Source organism: Meriones unguiculatus, chromosome 10 (genome assembly GCF_030254825.1).
Source record: "Meriones unguiculatus strain TT.TT164.6M chromosome 10, Bangor_MerUng_6.1, whole genome shotgun sequence".
Lineage (NCBI taxonomy): Eukaryota > Metazoa > Chordata > Mammalia > Rodentia > Muridae > Meriones > Meriones unguiculatus.
The window spans coordinates 76,722,999-76,740,621 of NC_083358.1; the positions used below are offsets into that span (position 1 = coordinate 76,722,999).

The 17,623-nt window shown below is 40.5% G+C and overlaps 1 protein-coding gene across 1 annotated transcript in view; it reads left to right on the forward strand.

Moving 5' to 3' along the window:
- Positions 1-17,623, forward strand: part of Enpep (glutamyl aminopeptidase) — a 74,118-nt gene that overhangs the window by 54,599 nt on the left and 1,896 nt on the right. Inside the window, exons 12-18 of the mRNA XM_021644966.2 lie at positions 4,652-4,785; positions 4,914-4,969; positions 6,848-6,998; positions 7,474-7,547; positions 7,660-7,764; positions 7,858-8,028; positions 11,054-11,194. Of these exons, the coding sequence (XP_021500641.1) occupies positions 4,652-4,785; positions 4,914-4,969; positions 6,848-6,998; positions 7,474-7,547; positions 7,660-7,764; positions 7,858-8,028; positions 11,054-11,194 (832 nt within the window). The remainder of the gene's footprint in view (positions 1-4,651; positions 4,786-4,913; positions 4,970-6,847; positions 6,999-7,473; positions 7,548-7,659; positions 7,765-7,857; positions 8,029-11,053; positions 11,195-17,623) is intronic.

Here is a 17,623-nt window from a genome sequence, read left to right on the forward strand (position 1 = left end):
CTTAGTGGAGGGCTGTTTGCCTAGTCTGTTCTTCGGAGATTTTGCTTGTGTTAGGTTATAGTTACACCTCTGTCTTTGTAACAGTGTACCTACATCTAATAGGCTACCACCCACATGCTTGGGTTTGTTCCATTCTGACGGTTCAGAAGGACTTTGTCACAGGACAAAGCTTGTCTAAACACAGTGTTCTGTAAGCCTTGCTCCAGGACTGACGGGAGGGAGTAAAACATTGTTTCAGGTGTAGAGCTGGAGCATGGCCTAAGATGTTACTGTAGAAGGCCTACCTATGACATTGTTGCAGGAGTGATGTTTTGGAGAGGACCTAAAATTTTATTCCAGGGGTGGGGTCTAAAAGAACCAAAGACCTAGGACAGGTACAGACATGGGGATGATGATTTTTATAACTTTCATGTCAGGGCTCTATGAATGAGCAAATCCTGATATTATAGAAGCAGAGTTTACTACTTGGGAGGTGGAGGCAAGCCTGTAAGTTTGAGGCCAGCCTGGTTTACACAGAGAGTTCCAGGACAGCCAAGGCTACAAGGGGGAGGGGGGAAGAGTTTACCAAAATATTTCAAATGGGAATGTTTAAATATTTTTTACCAAACAGTTGCCGAGAACATATCTTTGTACGTGTCAAGGAAGGAAGGACTTTCTTTGTGTTTTCAAGAGTCTGTGTAATTACAAACCTGGAATCAGTTAAATTGGTTCAGAACCCTAGTTTGTCAGCTCAGGCCTGGTCAATCAAGTCTTGGAAGATTTAGTCCCCTAAACCAAACATACCAGAGAGTAAGAAAAAGACGCTAATCAGGTAAACTGGCCTGCTGAACCACCGCACCTGTGTAGGCTTATGACATGTTTCCCCCCGTGAGAATATACTGAGTAAGGATTAGGGGATCATGGGATCCAGCCATCATTTTAAAGATGTCATCCAACTGGGGTACTGACACAACGCATTGCATTTACAAACTGTCAATAGTGCTTTGATGCTATGAAAGTTTCTTGTTTGTTCAGTCAAAGGAAGTGTTTCTGATGTGCCTTGCCTCGCGGGTGACTGTCAGCAAATAATGACTTAGAAATTCTGTTGGATTTTTTGTTGTTGTTGAGTTTCTTGTTTTTGTTTGTTTGTTTGTTTTACTTCTTGTAGTTTCAGTACAACCTGCATGTTGGAATCTTTTCATGGTCCACAGAGCAAGTCCAGGGGGACCAGGACTATAAGAGCATCTATTACTTTTGTCTCTATTTTGCATCCAGTTCTCAACTCTATGATGCTACTTAGCAGTGAGGGAGATTAGTATATGTAAACTAGCTATTTTTGTTTGTTTGTCTGTCTGTCTGTTTGTTTTGGTTTGTTTTTCAAGACGGGGTTTCTCTGTGTAGCCTTGGCTGTCCTGGACTCGTTTTGTAGACCAGGCTGGCCTTGAGCTCACAGAGATCTGCCTGCCTCTGCCTCCTTGAGTGCTGGAATTATAAGTGTGTTCTACTTCGTCCAGCTTTAATTAAAAACTTTTGATTGTGTGTGTGCATTCAACCACATGTTCATGGATGTGGAGGCCCGAGCTCAGGCACTCTCTACCTTATCTGAGACAAAATCTCTTATGGGACCTGGAGCTCACAACTTTATGTAGACTAGCTGGCCACAAGCCCTGGGGATTCACCTCTTTTTGTCCTCTTGACTTTGGGGTTACAGGTGTGTGTCTCCTACGGGGTGTGGGGGATCCTAGTTTGAGTCTTCCATTTGTGTGGCCAGTATTTTACTCACGAGACCCTCTTGCCAGTCCTGACAGTGACATTTCTTAGAGCCCCTATTTTCTGCACCAAATGAGAAAAAAAAAATAGAACAAAATCATTTATAAGGTGTATGATAGAGTCCTTTGTGGTCATTGTACATACATTCTCAAATGACAAGAGGGCACTAATCTTAGAGTAGGTAGGGCTCCCTTGTGTGTGCTTTAGCTTGCTCATGTACGCATGTGGGGCCTCTCACAGACACACACGCGCACAAAGAAAATTTAAAAATTATTCTGTACAATGTTGGGTTTGATTTGGTTTGAAACCAGGTCAATTCTGTAGTGCAGATTAACCTCAGACTTGTAGCTATGCTCCTGCCGCAGCCTCCTGAGTGCTAGAATTACAGTACAGGCGTGTCCCATCCTGCCTGGCATTCTTTGTACTTTATTTCCTAAGTATCCCATAAAGAGCACATGTTGGCATTACGGTCATAAAGTAAAATAAAATCAATAGAAGCAAATCACCGTTTTATACCTGTAAACAAGCCGGGGTTGTTCACTTCTTCCTGTTTCATTACATCGTGGAACAACCCAACAGTTTTTGTTGTTGTCAACTGTTCTCAAAGTAGCACGGACTTGGCAAGTCCTTAACTACTGACTTCCGGGGCCTCAGCTTCCTCATCTATAAAGTGAGAAAAATCACAGTAACGTTAGACAGGCTTAACTGGGTACATATAAAGCACAGTAAGTTACTGCAGTGTTTAGATGGATTGCCAGGAACTTCTCAATGTTATTTATATTTGCTTGGCTATTTGTAGAACTGGCAGGCCTATCCCATTTCATAATAACGGGGATGGCTAGCATCTGTTGGTCACATAACACCGAACGATATGACCCCGCTTTATCTGCCTTATCTTACTTAATCTTCGCAGCAGCCCCGAGAGGGACTTTTTTATCCCCGTTTCCCTCCTGGTAAACTGGGACACAGAGAGGTCAAGTGATTTGGCCAGAGTTACACAGCTTGCCATTCTCACGGAAAGGATTTTATCCCAGGTCTGTCCAACTCAGAAGCTCCTGTTCTATCTTCAGTAACATATGGCTTTACCCTTAGCGAGAAGCTCTCCTCCCAATACAAACATTCAAAGAGTGAGGTTGCCAAAAGATTAGCTTCCTTTCAACAACTTCTCCATGGCCAAAAGACAAAGAAAAGATTAATGCCGCACGAGTGAGGTAAGGGTTTATAATTTGTCAAGTACCTGCTCCGAAGGTTCCTGAGGAAACTTATTGTCTTGTTGAAGAATATACTTATATATTATGAAAAACTACTGGATCCTGGATATCTTCCAGACCTTGCAAAGGCTTCCAAAATTTAAATCACCTTTCCTCCCAAACTTGCCTTCCTCTATTCTCTGCTGGCAACACCATCATTCATCCCACTGTGAGAGCCTCTGCCCCTCCTCTAGGCAGAAGGAGGACTGGGCCAGCTTTACCTCTACCTTGTTCTCATTGTGGGCTCCTCAGTCCAACTTCTCACGCTTCCTTGTCCTAAATTATTTACAGTTGGCTTCCGAATTGGTCTTGCTTTTAGAATCTAAACGAAAGTATCTCCTATGTCACTGTCAAATTCTTTTTTTTCTAGAAAACAGACTTAAGCATGTAATTTCCTTGTTTGACAATCTTCCCCTGTTCTTTCCTCCCCTCCAAGAATGAATTCTTTTGCATGGTATGTGGCATTAACACTGAAGCCCTGGCTTTCATTGCCAGCTTCATCGGCTATTTTCCAGTACTATTCCCTACATCGTCAGTATATTAAGTTCCTTGAAATCTCTCACATATTCTAAGTTCTCATTCCATTCTTCGAATAGAATATTTTCCATGCAAGCAAAATACATAGTAACAGAAAGGTATGAAGTAATAATGACAAATACTTGTGGTGCCAGTGCGCCGTTATCATTTTTAAGGTGTATGTTTGACCTAAAATTTAAGCCTCTGTCCCTTCAGCACTGGGCTTCTTGTCAATTTGCTAGAAAGTTAACTTGCTAACTCCACTGGTGAAAAAAGCACTACTGTAGTCCGTTGAAATAAGGCTGTAGATGACTTTGCAAAGACAAATGCAATTGAAAGCACAAGGAGGACATGAATTACCAAGTAAGAGCATTTGCATTTGCGTTCCAAGTCAATTGCTGCTTGTCCTAACGCCTCAAATGAGTCATGAATCTCATGTTATTATTCTGCTTAGCAATAGTTATTTCCACTAGCAACAGTGTTGATGTGTTTTGTTCTGGGGATTAGACCCAGCCGGTTCCCTTCTGCTAGGCAAATGCTGACTATCACTGGTCCAAATCTCCAGACCTGTTTCAATTTTATTTTGAGGCAAGGTCTTACTAAGTTGCCTAGACTGGCTTTGAACTCCCTGAAGTCCAGGTAAGACCACAGTCTACCTCAGTAGCTGGAATTATGGACAGAGAGCAGCAGGTCCAGCCTTCCATGATGATTTTGAGAAGGCGTTTTTTAATCTGTGCATCTCAGCCCCTCTTGGGGCTGTCCATGCTTGGGGTGTATGGATTCCCCTCAGGAGGCATGGATTTCTTTGTCTTTAGGCATCCCTGTCTTTCCCTGCAGGACTGGCCAGCTTAGGGTTATTGCGCTCTGCCAGGGAGGACTGTAAGTTACAAATGGCAGGATGTTTATTGACATTACTTATTTCTTGTTCATCTTGCTCACTCCAGTGACGTGCTAAAGTTAGGCAACTAAATAAGAATTAGGCTTAGGGGCTTTGGGTCCAAATCAAACTCGACTCCTTGAACTAATATTGCTTTTCTTTCCTTTTTCTTTTTTCTTTTTTGCCCTCTGGGTCTAATTTCTCTGTGTTTACAGTATATGCAAACATGTTTCTCATTAGTGTTTATTTACTACCACAGGAATCACTTTGAATGCTAATCTTAGTGGAGATGTTTTTCTCAAAATAAACCCAGATCACATTGGGTTTTATCGTGTAAATTACGAAGCACAAACTTGGGAATGGATAGCTGAGACTCTCTCCTCAAACCACATGGTAAGAGACAGTGTGGTTATGAACTATCGTAGTTTTGTTCCAAGAACTGCATTTCAATGATACTAATTTTTGTTACAGTGCTCTTCGCCTTGAGAATCATGGCTTTTGCATTTTTCTTCTTCTTCCAGGTCTTCTCCTCTGCTGACCGGACAAGTTTTATTGATGATGCTTTTGCTTTAGCAAGGTATGTTTCAAAACGAGAGTAAGTTATTTAAAATAACCTGAGTTTTCCCATGTATCTTTAAAATTATTTACAATTATGTTGAAGTATTATAATTTTTTTAAATTGAAAATGTCCAAAAGTCTGTATTTTAATCATTATTGTAATTTTTTTGCTCCTTTAAAAATTTCTATATGAGCTGGTTATGGTGGCACACACCTGTAATCACAGCACCCTAGGAGGCAGAGGCAGATCTCTGTGAGTTTGAGGCCAGCCTGGTTTACGGAGGGAGTCCAGGACAGCCAAGGCTACACAGAGAAAACCTGTGTTTTCTCAAAAAGAAAACAACAACAAAACAAAGTTATATGAGCCTTATAGCAAATACTGATATTATTCATAGATAAGCTCCCTACCCCACCCTTTCCCTGTTGTTATGGAATATGATTTACTCTGGATAGTGAGATGGCCCAAAAAGTACAGAAAGGCACCTGCCCTAGATTGGAGAGCAGAGAAACAGTGACTATGGCATCTCTTGACCTTTTCAGATCACCTGACTCTAACAATTATTTATGAAGTTTCTGCCCCTCTGCAGGAACTAGATACACAGCTGGTTTGATTTCTGTTTTTCAGCAGCTTTGTATAAATATGAGAGTAGATACTGATTCCTTAGGAAGCCTCTTCCAGGATTGGGCATCATTCTTAGGTGCTTCATCATTTCCAATAGTACTGCATCATCATTGCTTATTGGTGTCCATACTGCCCAAGAAACGGGTATCCATCTTATGAGGATGGGTACCCAAACCCAGCTCATGACAACGTGAGCTGTTAGAGTTGTTCGGTAACTACTAGCCAAGCAGATCAATGGCTAATTGGGCAAGGTAACAAGCAGAAACATTTGCCATGGACTCCTTAGATAACTTAACAAAGGCCAAAAGAAAAGTTTTTAAAGGGCTAAACAATAGGCTTTTGAGCCTGACTGAAATCCTGGTTCTGTAGAAACTGGAGTAAGTCAAACTCTGTCAGGATCAACAAAAATCTGGAGACGACTACAGAAGACTATGGTAAGGGCTAAATCAAAAAAGAGGCACATGGAGCCCAAAGGATAATCTTCCTTTCAAGTTCTCCTCAAATTCTGTTACTTGATCAAAATGCACCCACCTTGGATCCTTAACTGCAAAGATGTATTTTTCCCAAAGTGCTTCTGAGTTGGGCTTTTTCTCCAGTGCTCCCTAAACGTTACAGGGAGAGGTGTATATGTCTAATTATGGCTAAGCATCCAATCATCAGGACCCTGAGAGGCCATATGTCTTTTCATTCACCACTGTTTACCACACAGACTTCTCACAGAATGCTCCGAGGTCAGCATTTTCTCCAGGGTCAGTGTATCAATATTGAAAACACAATTTTTAAAGACAACATTCCTATCTAACACTCACTCCCCTCAAATACATCTGAACCAAACTTTTACAAATACTTTCCCATATATTTTTGTGGCGCTGACTACCATGGTACCAGGCAAGCATCCATCACTAAGCTTTGGCCCCAACGCTGCGTAAAACTTTTTCAGTTGAGTCTCAACTATAAACACAATTAAAAAAAAAGATTTATATTTCATGTGTGTATGCATGCACATATGTGGGGGGGCACAGTGGTCAGAAGAGGGCATTGGATCCCCTAGAGCTAGAGTTACAAGCTCCTGACAAGGGGTGCTCAGAACTCTGGTCCTCTGCAAGAACAGCAAGTGCCCTTACCCACTAAGCCATCTCTCCATCTCCTATGTGCAGTTTTTAAGTTGTTAAGCAGAGGAATTCTCACTAACATGAAATGCTGGGGTCACCATACTGGTCTTTTCAATTGAAAGTCTGGTTTTCAATTCATTGTCCTATTTATTTTCTCTCTCAGAGCTCAACTTCTGGATTATAAGATAGCTCTGAACTTGACAATGTATCTCAAAGCAGAAGAGGATTTCTTGCCATGGCAGAGAGCCATTTCAGCTGTGACCTATATCATCAGCATGTTTGAAGATGACAGAGAGCTATACCCAATGATAGAGGTGACGTTAACATTCTGAATATACCACAAATGTAAATGGTCAGTGGAGCTAGGATGACTCTTAAGGAAAGGACTTCTTGGGAGAGAGTTGTCTACCACAGGAAATTAAGAGATGTGCTAGGACTGGACAAATCAAAGCAGACAGGCTGTCTCATCTTTTTCACTTGGAAGTGTTTTGTTTTTGTGTTTCAGTATACCTCAAAAAGGTATCCATTTTAGTATCAAAATGAATATAAGACTACTTTATCTAAGTTTTTTTTTTTAACATTTTAAGCTATAGACTAGACCCTAATTTAAAGTGAATTTATCTGCTAAAATTATTTTTGGGTTTTTGAGACAGGGTTTCTGGCCTGGACTCTCTTTGTAGACCAGGCTGGCCATCTGCCTGCTTCTGCCTCCTGACTGCTGGGATTAAAGGTGTGCACCCTCGATAAGTAGCAAGCTCTGACTCATGGTACACTCTGCTTCTATTTCAGACGTACTTCCAAAGACAAGTAAAGCCCATTGCGGATTCTCTGAAATGGGAGGATACCGGAAGCCACATCACAAAGTTATTTCTTACCTTTTAAAACTAATATTCACTTAAGCATTTATGTGTTTGTGTTTTGAGGTATAATGGAAGTTTGTTAAGGCCCTGGCTCTGTGCTCTTTTGTATTTTAAGGTTGCTCCGTGCTTCTGTACTAGGATTTGCATGCAAGATGGGGGACAGAGAAGCCTTGGTCAACGCTTCCCACTTATTTGAGGCCTGGCTAAAAGGAGATGAAAGGTGAGTTCTCCTGTCATTTGCACGTCGAGAAGATTTTTAAACAGAGTTGTGAGTGAACACATGAAATGCCTGAGACACCATTTCTTCTTGCAGCATTCCTGTAAATCTCAGGCTTCTGGTGTACCGCTACGGAATGCAGAATTCTGGCAATGAGTCTTCATGGAACTATACTCTAGCGCAGTACCAGAAAACATCCCTAGCACAAGAAAAGGAAAAGCTGCTCTACAGCTTAGCCTCAGTAAGGGATGTTTCCCTTCTGGCAAGGTAAACTGCTTGCTGTTTGCTTTGTGGTCCTGGGGTTAAATTCAACCAATGCTCTTCCCATGCCAGCAAGTCCTCAAACATCAGCATGTACACTTATGTTTAATTTAGTTTTCACTTTCTTTCTGTTTGTTTTTTTAGACAGGGATCTCACTACGTGACCCTATAGATTACCATTAAGGCAGTCTTTCTGCTTCTGCTTTCCACCAGGCCTGACATTTTTAAGTGTGCAATTTAAAATAAACTGGAGGGACTGAATGGACGGTCCAGCAGTTAAGAGCACCAGCTGCTCTTGCAGAGGAGCTTACTTCTATTCCCATGGTGACCCACAACTGCCTGTGACTCCAGTCCCGGAGGAACTATTGCCCATTTCTGGCATCTGTGGGCATCAGGCTCTCAAGTGGTACACAGATCCATACACATCAAACAATAAAAAAATAATAATTAAAATAAAATTGGTTTAGAATAAATAAAGAACATGACCATCTCGACATCTGTCAAAACATTATGCTAGGTGGCATGGTGCTAATTATATTCGTTAAAGAAGTTAGCAACGATTGTAGATGTTTTAGCAAGACTGTAGTGGATTTAGGTGTAGAAAAAAAAATTGCACATTCACACACTCAAAACCCAAACAAACTCTTCAGAGCCCACCACACCAGTACAGTTTCTAGAATGTCAATGGCCTAGTGTGCCAAAATGTTTCCCTAAGACACTCCTTGTGAGAGACAGGTTGCTGCACGCTATGCTGCCTACCACAGAAAGTGGTTTCAGTGGTTAGTGGTCTTTATAATCTACTTGTGAATTTGAAGCAACATCCACATTTCAGATTGTTGTTCCAAGTGTCTGCAAAGTCTCCCAGACCTTGAAGTGATGGCCATAACAAAGGAGGTTTGGCTTTGGAGTGAGGTGAGGGAGTTTCCTGGAATTCCTTGCTTATCTGCACATAAGATGAATGTGCCATACTACACACAAAACTAGGTTTATCTGTATGACTGCAAGTGCCTAAAAAGGCAGCCATCTTTGCTATCTGATTGGTTCTTAGAGCCCATACAATAAGGAACCACTGGTGTTGGTTGTTTTGTCTGCAAGCCTGTTTTTGTAAATGAGCTGTTAAACTCAAACCCTACTCTGTGTGGTCTATTAAAGTTAAGAGTCCATGGATTGGGGAGGACCTCGTCCCCTTTCATCTGACCCTGTTTTATCAGGTGTCTTCAGGACTGGCTGCAAAGTCCTCCTCTGTGGCCTAGCAGGACTGCTCCTCCCTTGGGGGGTGTACTGCAAACATTTAGGAAATTGGCAAAGAGCAATTTTAACAAGAGAATCTCAAGGAACAATAAGCTTATGTAAAATAAAGTAAGTGTCCTGTCCTTTCCTCCCTTCCACATTTTCCTTTTACATAAAGGAGACACACACATCCTTTTGTAGTGCTGGAGAAAGGGATTCTCTGTGTCCTGCTGGTCTTCCTTCAGGTATTTTGGTCCTGGACCCAGTCCATTGGGTGTGAACTGGTCCCATTTTACCTGATGGAGAACTACCTGGCTTCTAGAGATGAACACCGTTGTCACTGCCATTTCTCCTGCTCATGAACTGCTGTGCTGTGCAGCACTTTGGTTTGCCCAGAGGCTTTTTCAGCACCCCTGCACATCTTATTTTGAAACTGAAGATAAGTTAAGGGTTCCACTACGCAGCCGACAAGCCAAAGCATCATGGGTGTGCCTTAAACCAATTGATATAGTCATCTCATCTTGCTGATGACATACATCTGTGCTCCCATTATACACTGGCATTGCCCAAAGTTAGGTATTGATCTACAGGACCTTCCTCTGAAGAATGAAAGGACAGGGTGGTATATTCCAATGTCCCACAGCACATGAACTTACCTGAAAACTTGAGTTTTCTTCAGTTTCACTCATGGTAAATTTCTGGGGTCAAATGTCTTCTTTTTGATTACTGTGCCAGAACACCCAAGAAATCAACTTAAAGTGAGGAAAGATTCATTATGGCTCATGGCTCAGAGAGTTGAGTTCATGTTTCAATGCTCTTCGGCCTGACAGAAGGCTGGAACATCTCAGGAGAAGGAAGGCTGCTCACCACATGGCAGCCAGGAAACAGAGACAACGGTCACCTCTCAAAGTAATCCATCTCCTTCGACTAAGCATGCCAGTCTCTGATGAAGACCGTTTCTCTAATATACCTCATATCTCAACGCCTCAAGTTAAACAGTGATCTTTAAATGTGGTTCTTAATCCATATCTCCCCTAAAAAGAGGAATGGTCCAAGCCAACATGTAGGAAACTGTGGAATAGGGCAAGAAGATTATGAAAATATATCTGATTATCATTAGTAGATATTTTTGAGGTGCCTTTCTCATAGTAAACAAAGCATGTGATGACTTCAGATAGAACAATTCTAATAGCAATATGGGCTTAGAAGGTCAACTCTAGTTAACACCACATCATAACAATTGATGAACATTTACCCATTTGTTCTTTAGTTCATCCTGGACTTATTCATATTAAACTATACTTATTGCTAAATAGCTTATATTAGCATGTGAAGTTTAAGCTTTATCTTATAGAATAAGACCTAAAGTTTTTCTTTAACATACTTTTTTCTTTAATTCAGTGGGATAATAGACAAGTTAGTGCTTATATTCAATAATTAGTCTTTTATCAGAGTAACTCTTAAAGTTTAGTTTTAATTTTTTGGCATTTTTAAAATGATTTAAAATTTAAATTAGTTTAATTTTTAATAATCATTTTAATAGTCAATATTAACTAATTTTAAATTATTAGATTTAGATGTTTATATTTCAGTACTCATCAAAATTTGAGATTATTCTTTAAAAACAGTTGAACACATTAATTTTTAAAAAAACATCTTTCCTCATTTGTGATATTTAACTCATGCAGTTGATACCTCGGGAACTGAGTTGCTGGAATGAAAGTTGTGTGACCTTGAAATTTAGGTAACAGTTGACATTCAAAGTTCATTTTGAAGCAGTTTTCTTCTTGCCCTTCCTTAGGTTTCTAGAAATGCTCAAAGACCCCAATATTATTAAAACTCAGGACGTATTTACAGTCATCCGCTACATCTCATACAACAGCTACGGGAAGAGCATGGCATGGAACTGGATTCAACTGAACTGGGACTATCTGGTCAGCAGGTAAGATGGACAGAGACCGGCCTCTTGTTCTCTTTGTTTGACACTCTCTTCAGGAGCCTCCTTTTTCACCTTGGTGTGCATTCTCTGACCTCTGTATCATTCTGAAGTGGCATATTTCCAGAGGTAACGGACTGTTCTTCCAGGTCCATTCATTTTAGGCATAATTCTTTTTTCTTAGAGTTACTGTTTCCAGTTGATCCACAGGATTCTGAAATCTGGAGAGAGAACCAATTTGCACTATCTTTTTGTTTGTTTGTTTAATTAAAATGAGTTAATATGGGGCCTGGAGAGATGGCTCAGTGGTCAAGAGCACTGGCTGCTCTTCCAGGAGACCCAGGTTCAATTTCCAGCACACACATGGCAGCTCACAACTGTCTGTAACTTCAGTTCCAGGGGCACCCTCACACAGACATACATGAAAGCAAAATACCAGTGCAAATAATAATAATAATAATAATAATAAATGAGTTAATGTAAGTCTGCCCTATACTGATATATAGCAAAATGTCAGATACATACAGTTAATACTGTATGAGGAGCACTTTCTTTTATGAGATGAATGCTTAATGATTCCTACTGTGTTTGGTGTTAGCTGAAAGACCCCAGGTCTACATATGCTGCAAGAAATTTATATAAATGAAGCACAAAGTTTACTTTTAAATTATTGTGAAAAGATAAAAAAATATTGTGTTTATTATATACCTTAACAATGACTAAGTAGAAAAGTGGGTTTTACCTTGTTACAGAGCCATAAACATGCGGCTTTAAAGTAAACATGTTAGATCTAATAAACTAAACTGTTTTCCAAGGGCAGTGAGTTGATTAGCCATTGTCACAGCCCAAGGCCTTTAACATTTCATCTCTGGATGCTTTAACTTTCGTGAGATACTATTGCAGATGGCCCAAACACCAAATCATACAATAGCCACATGTCTGTTACACAAAAGGCATTATTAATTATGTTTGGTTTGAAGAAATACAATTTCCCTGCAAAAAAAAAAAACAATTATAATAAAAGACAAGTTAAACAGAAATGAGCCAAGCTTTGTTCAAATATTTCCAAACTCTTGAAGGTTTTCCAAATTTTGGATTGAGTGATGTTGCTCCCTCTATTTCTGAACAATTTATTGTGAGCCTCAGATAAATAATCTGCTTTTCTATCGGGCTCTGTGACTTCTGCTTGCCAGGACACTGCTGTCATTTCCAGTTTGAGCCTTAACCACAAAGCCCCAGTACAGGCAGGAAACGACTCTTTACCCTTGAGTCTCCTCAGCCCTTAGGTGAAACTGTGAAGCTCAGTGACCTAAGTAGGTGACAAGTTTGATCAAACTTGATTTTTAGTTAGTTACAGATGAAAAAATTCAGTAATTTTGACATAAGGAACATGACCTCAACATGTAAACATTATCTCAAGCTAATCCTAAGTTTTGGATACATCAAAATAATTCCTATATGATGTGATATTAGGTATTGAATATTAAGTTCAAGAAGATGGCCTCACCTACCTTTTTCAAGCTATTTAAGATACACTTGAATTCTTATTGTACTTTTAGGCATTGCGAAGAAGACACAGAATGTTTCTGCACCTCATATGATCTTGGGACCTTGAGATAAACATAGTTTGCTCAAGTGTAGGTAGTGTTTACACAAGTATTTGCAGTTTTTATTTGATGTATTTGTTGCTAGCTCTCAATTTCTTTTTAATTTTTAGTCACTAAGAGTGAAACAATAATAATGCACAAACTATAGGCCATTCAGATAACTATGATTGCAATTAGCAGCTGTTCTTGGGACTCAAAGACTCTCGCTGCAGCAACCAACATATTTTTCTTTTACAAATTCCCATCTTCCTCTTACAATACTGATATGTGTGTTCTGCAGAAGCTGCAGGCAATAAGAAATGTTTAAGTAATCTATAATAGAATTAGTCAGAAATAATTTCTGCTGTCACATCAGTCTTTGTTCTTGAGTCATTTCTCTCTGAATGTTTATTTGCTACACATGGAGTCATGTTAACCACATGTTTTTATGATTTACTCTTTTCATATCATATTGCTACTAAATGAAAGGATTTTAGGATTTCTGGTAAGCAATTTTTTTTTATTGTAACTGATCCTCTTCCCAGGATGTTCCTCTACTTAGTGCTGTTCTTACATAGACTTGCTAATATTTAATTTTATTTATTTTTGACGTAATTTTTTTCTTATCTGATGGGTATGAGTGTTTTTCCTGTGTATATGTATGCACCACATGCATGTATGGTGCTTGGGGAGGCCAGGAGAGGGTGTCAGATCCTCCAGAACTGGAGTTACAGATACTTGTGAGCCACCATGAGTGTGCTAGGCATCGCACCCTGGTCTTCTAGAAGAGCAACAAGTGCTCTTAACTGCTGAGCCATCTCTCTAAGCCCTAATACCTCACTTTAAACTAGAATCCTTTCCTCGAGCTAGGCTTGATATTTGAGGCTTCAGTAGGAAAGACAGGCACAGCTCTCTGTTTTCACAGAACTTAAGACTTTGGCAAGAGCAATATATCTCAGGAATTTTTCAAATGCATGCATGCACTCTAGGTAGTAACTACCTAGAAGAGAGGCTCGGGCACACCAAATTAATGCAAAGGGGAAAGCAAGCAACTTGAGAGAGGTTGGAGACAAGGTCTCCGCAAGGAAGTGCTTGCTGAACCAAAGGAAGGACAGGAATGAACTAGGTAAACAAGAGCTGAGCTATCTTGGCTGAGGTTACCAGGAATGAAAAGAATAAAGGTCAAAACGGTTAGAGTCATGTTAAAATTTGACTTTTCTTCTAAGAGCAATGATAAGTCAGTCCCTAGAGGTGTTGGATGAAGTGAAATGATGGTTGTATTTTGAAAATGACTGCTTCCATCGGTAATGAGGAAGCATGGGCACCGTGGAGACCAGAACAGATTTGGGAAACACAATTAACTTCTGCCATAGTCCCAGCAAAATACAATGGTCAACTGGCAGGGGAAAAACAGGGAAAACTGGACCATGTAGTGATAGTGAAGTTGAAGGACTCGCAGAACATGGAGGAGATATGGCAGGAGAAGAAAGTGAGGTGACCAGCACAATGCTTGAGTTTCTAGCAGTGTTCAGCTTGCTACATGTAGTGTTCATATCTTTTTTTTCTTTTATTATTATTATTTTTTAAGACAGGGCTTCTCTGTGTACCCTTGGCTGATCTCTATAGAGGACTCACTCTGTAGACCAAGCTGTCCTTGAACTCACAGAGATCTGCCTGCCTGTTCCTCCAGGATGGTGGGATTAAAGGCATGCACCACCACTGCCTGGTGTATGCTTTTCTTTTAAGAGTAAGAGGGGAGTTTTGTTTTGTTTTTGTTTTTTTTTCCAAAGGAAACATGTTCTCATGTTGGATGTCACTGAAAATTTGAGTAAATTGAAGATCAAAAAAAGAAAAGTCAGTTAGACTTATTGATATAAAAGCCATTAATAATTGTGGAAATAGATATTCATGGCTAGAGAGACTGTCAGGCAGTTGAAGGTGCTTGCTACCCTTGCCAAGGACCTGAGTTCAGTTCTGAGAACTCATGTCAAGACCCTCATAACCACCCATAATTCCAGCTCCAGAGGAACTCATGCCTGCCATCCCAGGCACTTGCACTCATGGGCACATACCACCACATACACATAATTAACAACTGCAAAAATAAAACTTTTATTAAAAAGAGTTTTAAAGAGCAGTGACAGGAAATGACTCCAAATGAAAACAGCCAACAAGAGTCTGTAGCAAAATCTCCTGAAAGTTTGACCAAGTATGGGAGGGAGAGACAATTTTTTTTAAAAAGTCTGATTAAATTTTTTTTAAATTACTATTATTATTATTATTATTTACATTGGTATTTTTACCTACATGTATGTCTGTGTGAGGGTGTAGAACCCCTGAAACTTGGGTTACAGGCAGTTTTGAGCTACCAGGTGGGTGCTGGGAATTGAACCAGGGCCTCTGGAAGAGCATCCAGTACTCGTAACCACTGAGCCATCTCTCTAGCCCCTCTCTTTCCTTTCTTATATTGAACATATTTTAATGTACCTAACGCATTTAAATGCTGATGAGAAAGTTCCGGTATGTGAAACCAACTGGAGATTTTTTTTTTTTTAAAGTAGTTGTTTTATAAGTAAAAAAAAAAAATCCAACAGTCAAAGTGCAGGTGTTAGAGGGAGACAGGTGTGAGGGGGAGTTATTTTGTATCTCTCTGTACAGTGGAAGGAAAAGACATCTTTAAGAGGAGGGGAAAAGGGAGGGCTAGTGTTTAGAGGTTGAAAGCGAGAGAAAACATTTGTAAGAGGTGCGTTGAAGGAAAATAAAGGAGTTGGCCAGGGAAATGGAGGAGGACTATTAAAGTGGGGGCTATCAGCTGATATTTAAATCTGTGAGTTTACAGTGAGGCAATATGGGAGAGTGTGATGACTTCTCAAACCAGAACCCGACAGCCTGAAACAACCTGAGACCAAATGATTTCATCCCAAGTTAGGGTTTTGCTAGACATGAATTAGTACAATACAAGGGAGCTTAGGGTTTAATTCAAAGTCTGAGCGTGTTAAGCCATCACGTCTCAACTACATAAATAAAGAAGTGGAGCATAAAAGGGAGACCTATGGTCCAGTAGTAGCTGCCAATGGAGAGTCAATGGACCAGAAATTCAGGTTAAGCTAAGATTGGGCAGGGTGAAAACTGAAAGGCATATTTTGTAGACACCACACAAACGCGTAATTTTGGATGCAGGTTTAAAATGAGCCCAAGGCATCATGGGAGTTGGGTAGCTAAAGTGGAGCACAAGAAAACGTCACTGAAAACAGGCCTAAGAAACAAAGGCGATAATAAATTGCAGGGATCATGTGGAAGTGAGCCAGGGTGGAGGCACAGCTTGGAGTAGAGAGAAAGACTAGCAGTTGGGGCAATGCAAGTGTATCCTCCGTGGAAGCGAGAGAATGGAAGGGACGGGTGTATAGTGTGAGGGCAGAAAGGGGATGTGGAAAGCAGGAACTCTGTAAATGAGAGGCAGCATTTTCCTGATTGAGAGGCGGTGTTGGTACCTAGTGGTCACCTCTGGGTAATGACTGAGGAGTTGGGGCTGCTGAGGGGGTGGATAGAAATCCAGCTGTGTCCGCGGTGAAGACAGGGTTTGGGTGAGTGTGCAGAGGCTCACACCTTTCATCCCTCTGCATAAGTCAGTCTCAGCATACTGCTCCCTCTTGGCACTTTGTAATGGTTTCCTGTAGGTGTACTACAACTGATTTGCCCCAATTTCTTTTGCTTTTGTTTGTAAACAGCTCTTCTTTATAGCATAGAACTTTAAAAACTAGCATAAAGAAAACTATCTGCTTCTACCTTCCACTGTGTTTGGTTTTGGAATATAATAATTCTAGGGCATAAAATTTCTCCTATTGATTTATCTGATGGTATATTTTCCCATATCCGTCTCCCAATATTTCAGTGGTCAAGTGTTAATACATAACTTTGTGGACTTTTTCCTTCCTTCCTTCCTTCCTTCCTTCCTTCCTTCCTTCCTTCCTTCCTTTCTTTCTTTCCTTCTTTTTACTATGATTAGTTGCAATGAGTTTTGTATATCCGTCTGTAGGGAAAGAAGGAAGCCCCGTGGGGGTGAAGTCATGAGTGACTCTGTGTTCTTGCGAGGGTTAGATATGCCTAGAGGTTGTGTCCACCGCTAGCTCTGCCTGGCTTCTCACACAGAAGCCTATTGAGGACTTGCCTGCTCTCCAGCGTGAGGTGAAGCAGTGACGCCCGTATCAAAAGCTAAGCATAGGCTACGGCTTCATTCTTGGACTCCCTACAACCAGGAACTTAAATAAATCTTTCTTTACATACTACTTAGTCACGGGTGTTCCATTACAGTGGCAGCAGCAACAACCACTAGGCTAAAACAGACAGGCCATTTCCCTTCATGATCTAGTTTGATGCATGACTTGGTTTGTGTTTTATTGATAAGAATTAGGTTGCCCATCTGTACCTAGTACTGAGGAAGGCTGAGAAACTCAGTCATTATCTGTATGCCCTTCACCCAGGAGAAAAGAAAGTGTTTGAGGGATACAACAAGCAGTCTACCATCTCTGAGAAGTGGCATGAAATCTATATGCGAAAGGAAGTCTGGACTTTATAGATACTAGTGCTGAATATGATTACAAAAGTGTGTGTTTTCAAAAGTTTATTGGTTGTGTATGTGTGTCCAGGCCATGTGTGGAGGTCAAAGGGTAACTCTCAGGAATCAGTTCTTTCATTCCACCCTGGTATCTTAGGGCACCAGGCTTGCATGGCAGGTACTTTTTATTCTCTGAGACATCTTATATTTCCCTACTGTGCGTAACTTCCTTTGAAAACTACTTCACGCACACACATACACACATGCACACGCACGCACAGACATACACATGCC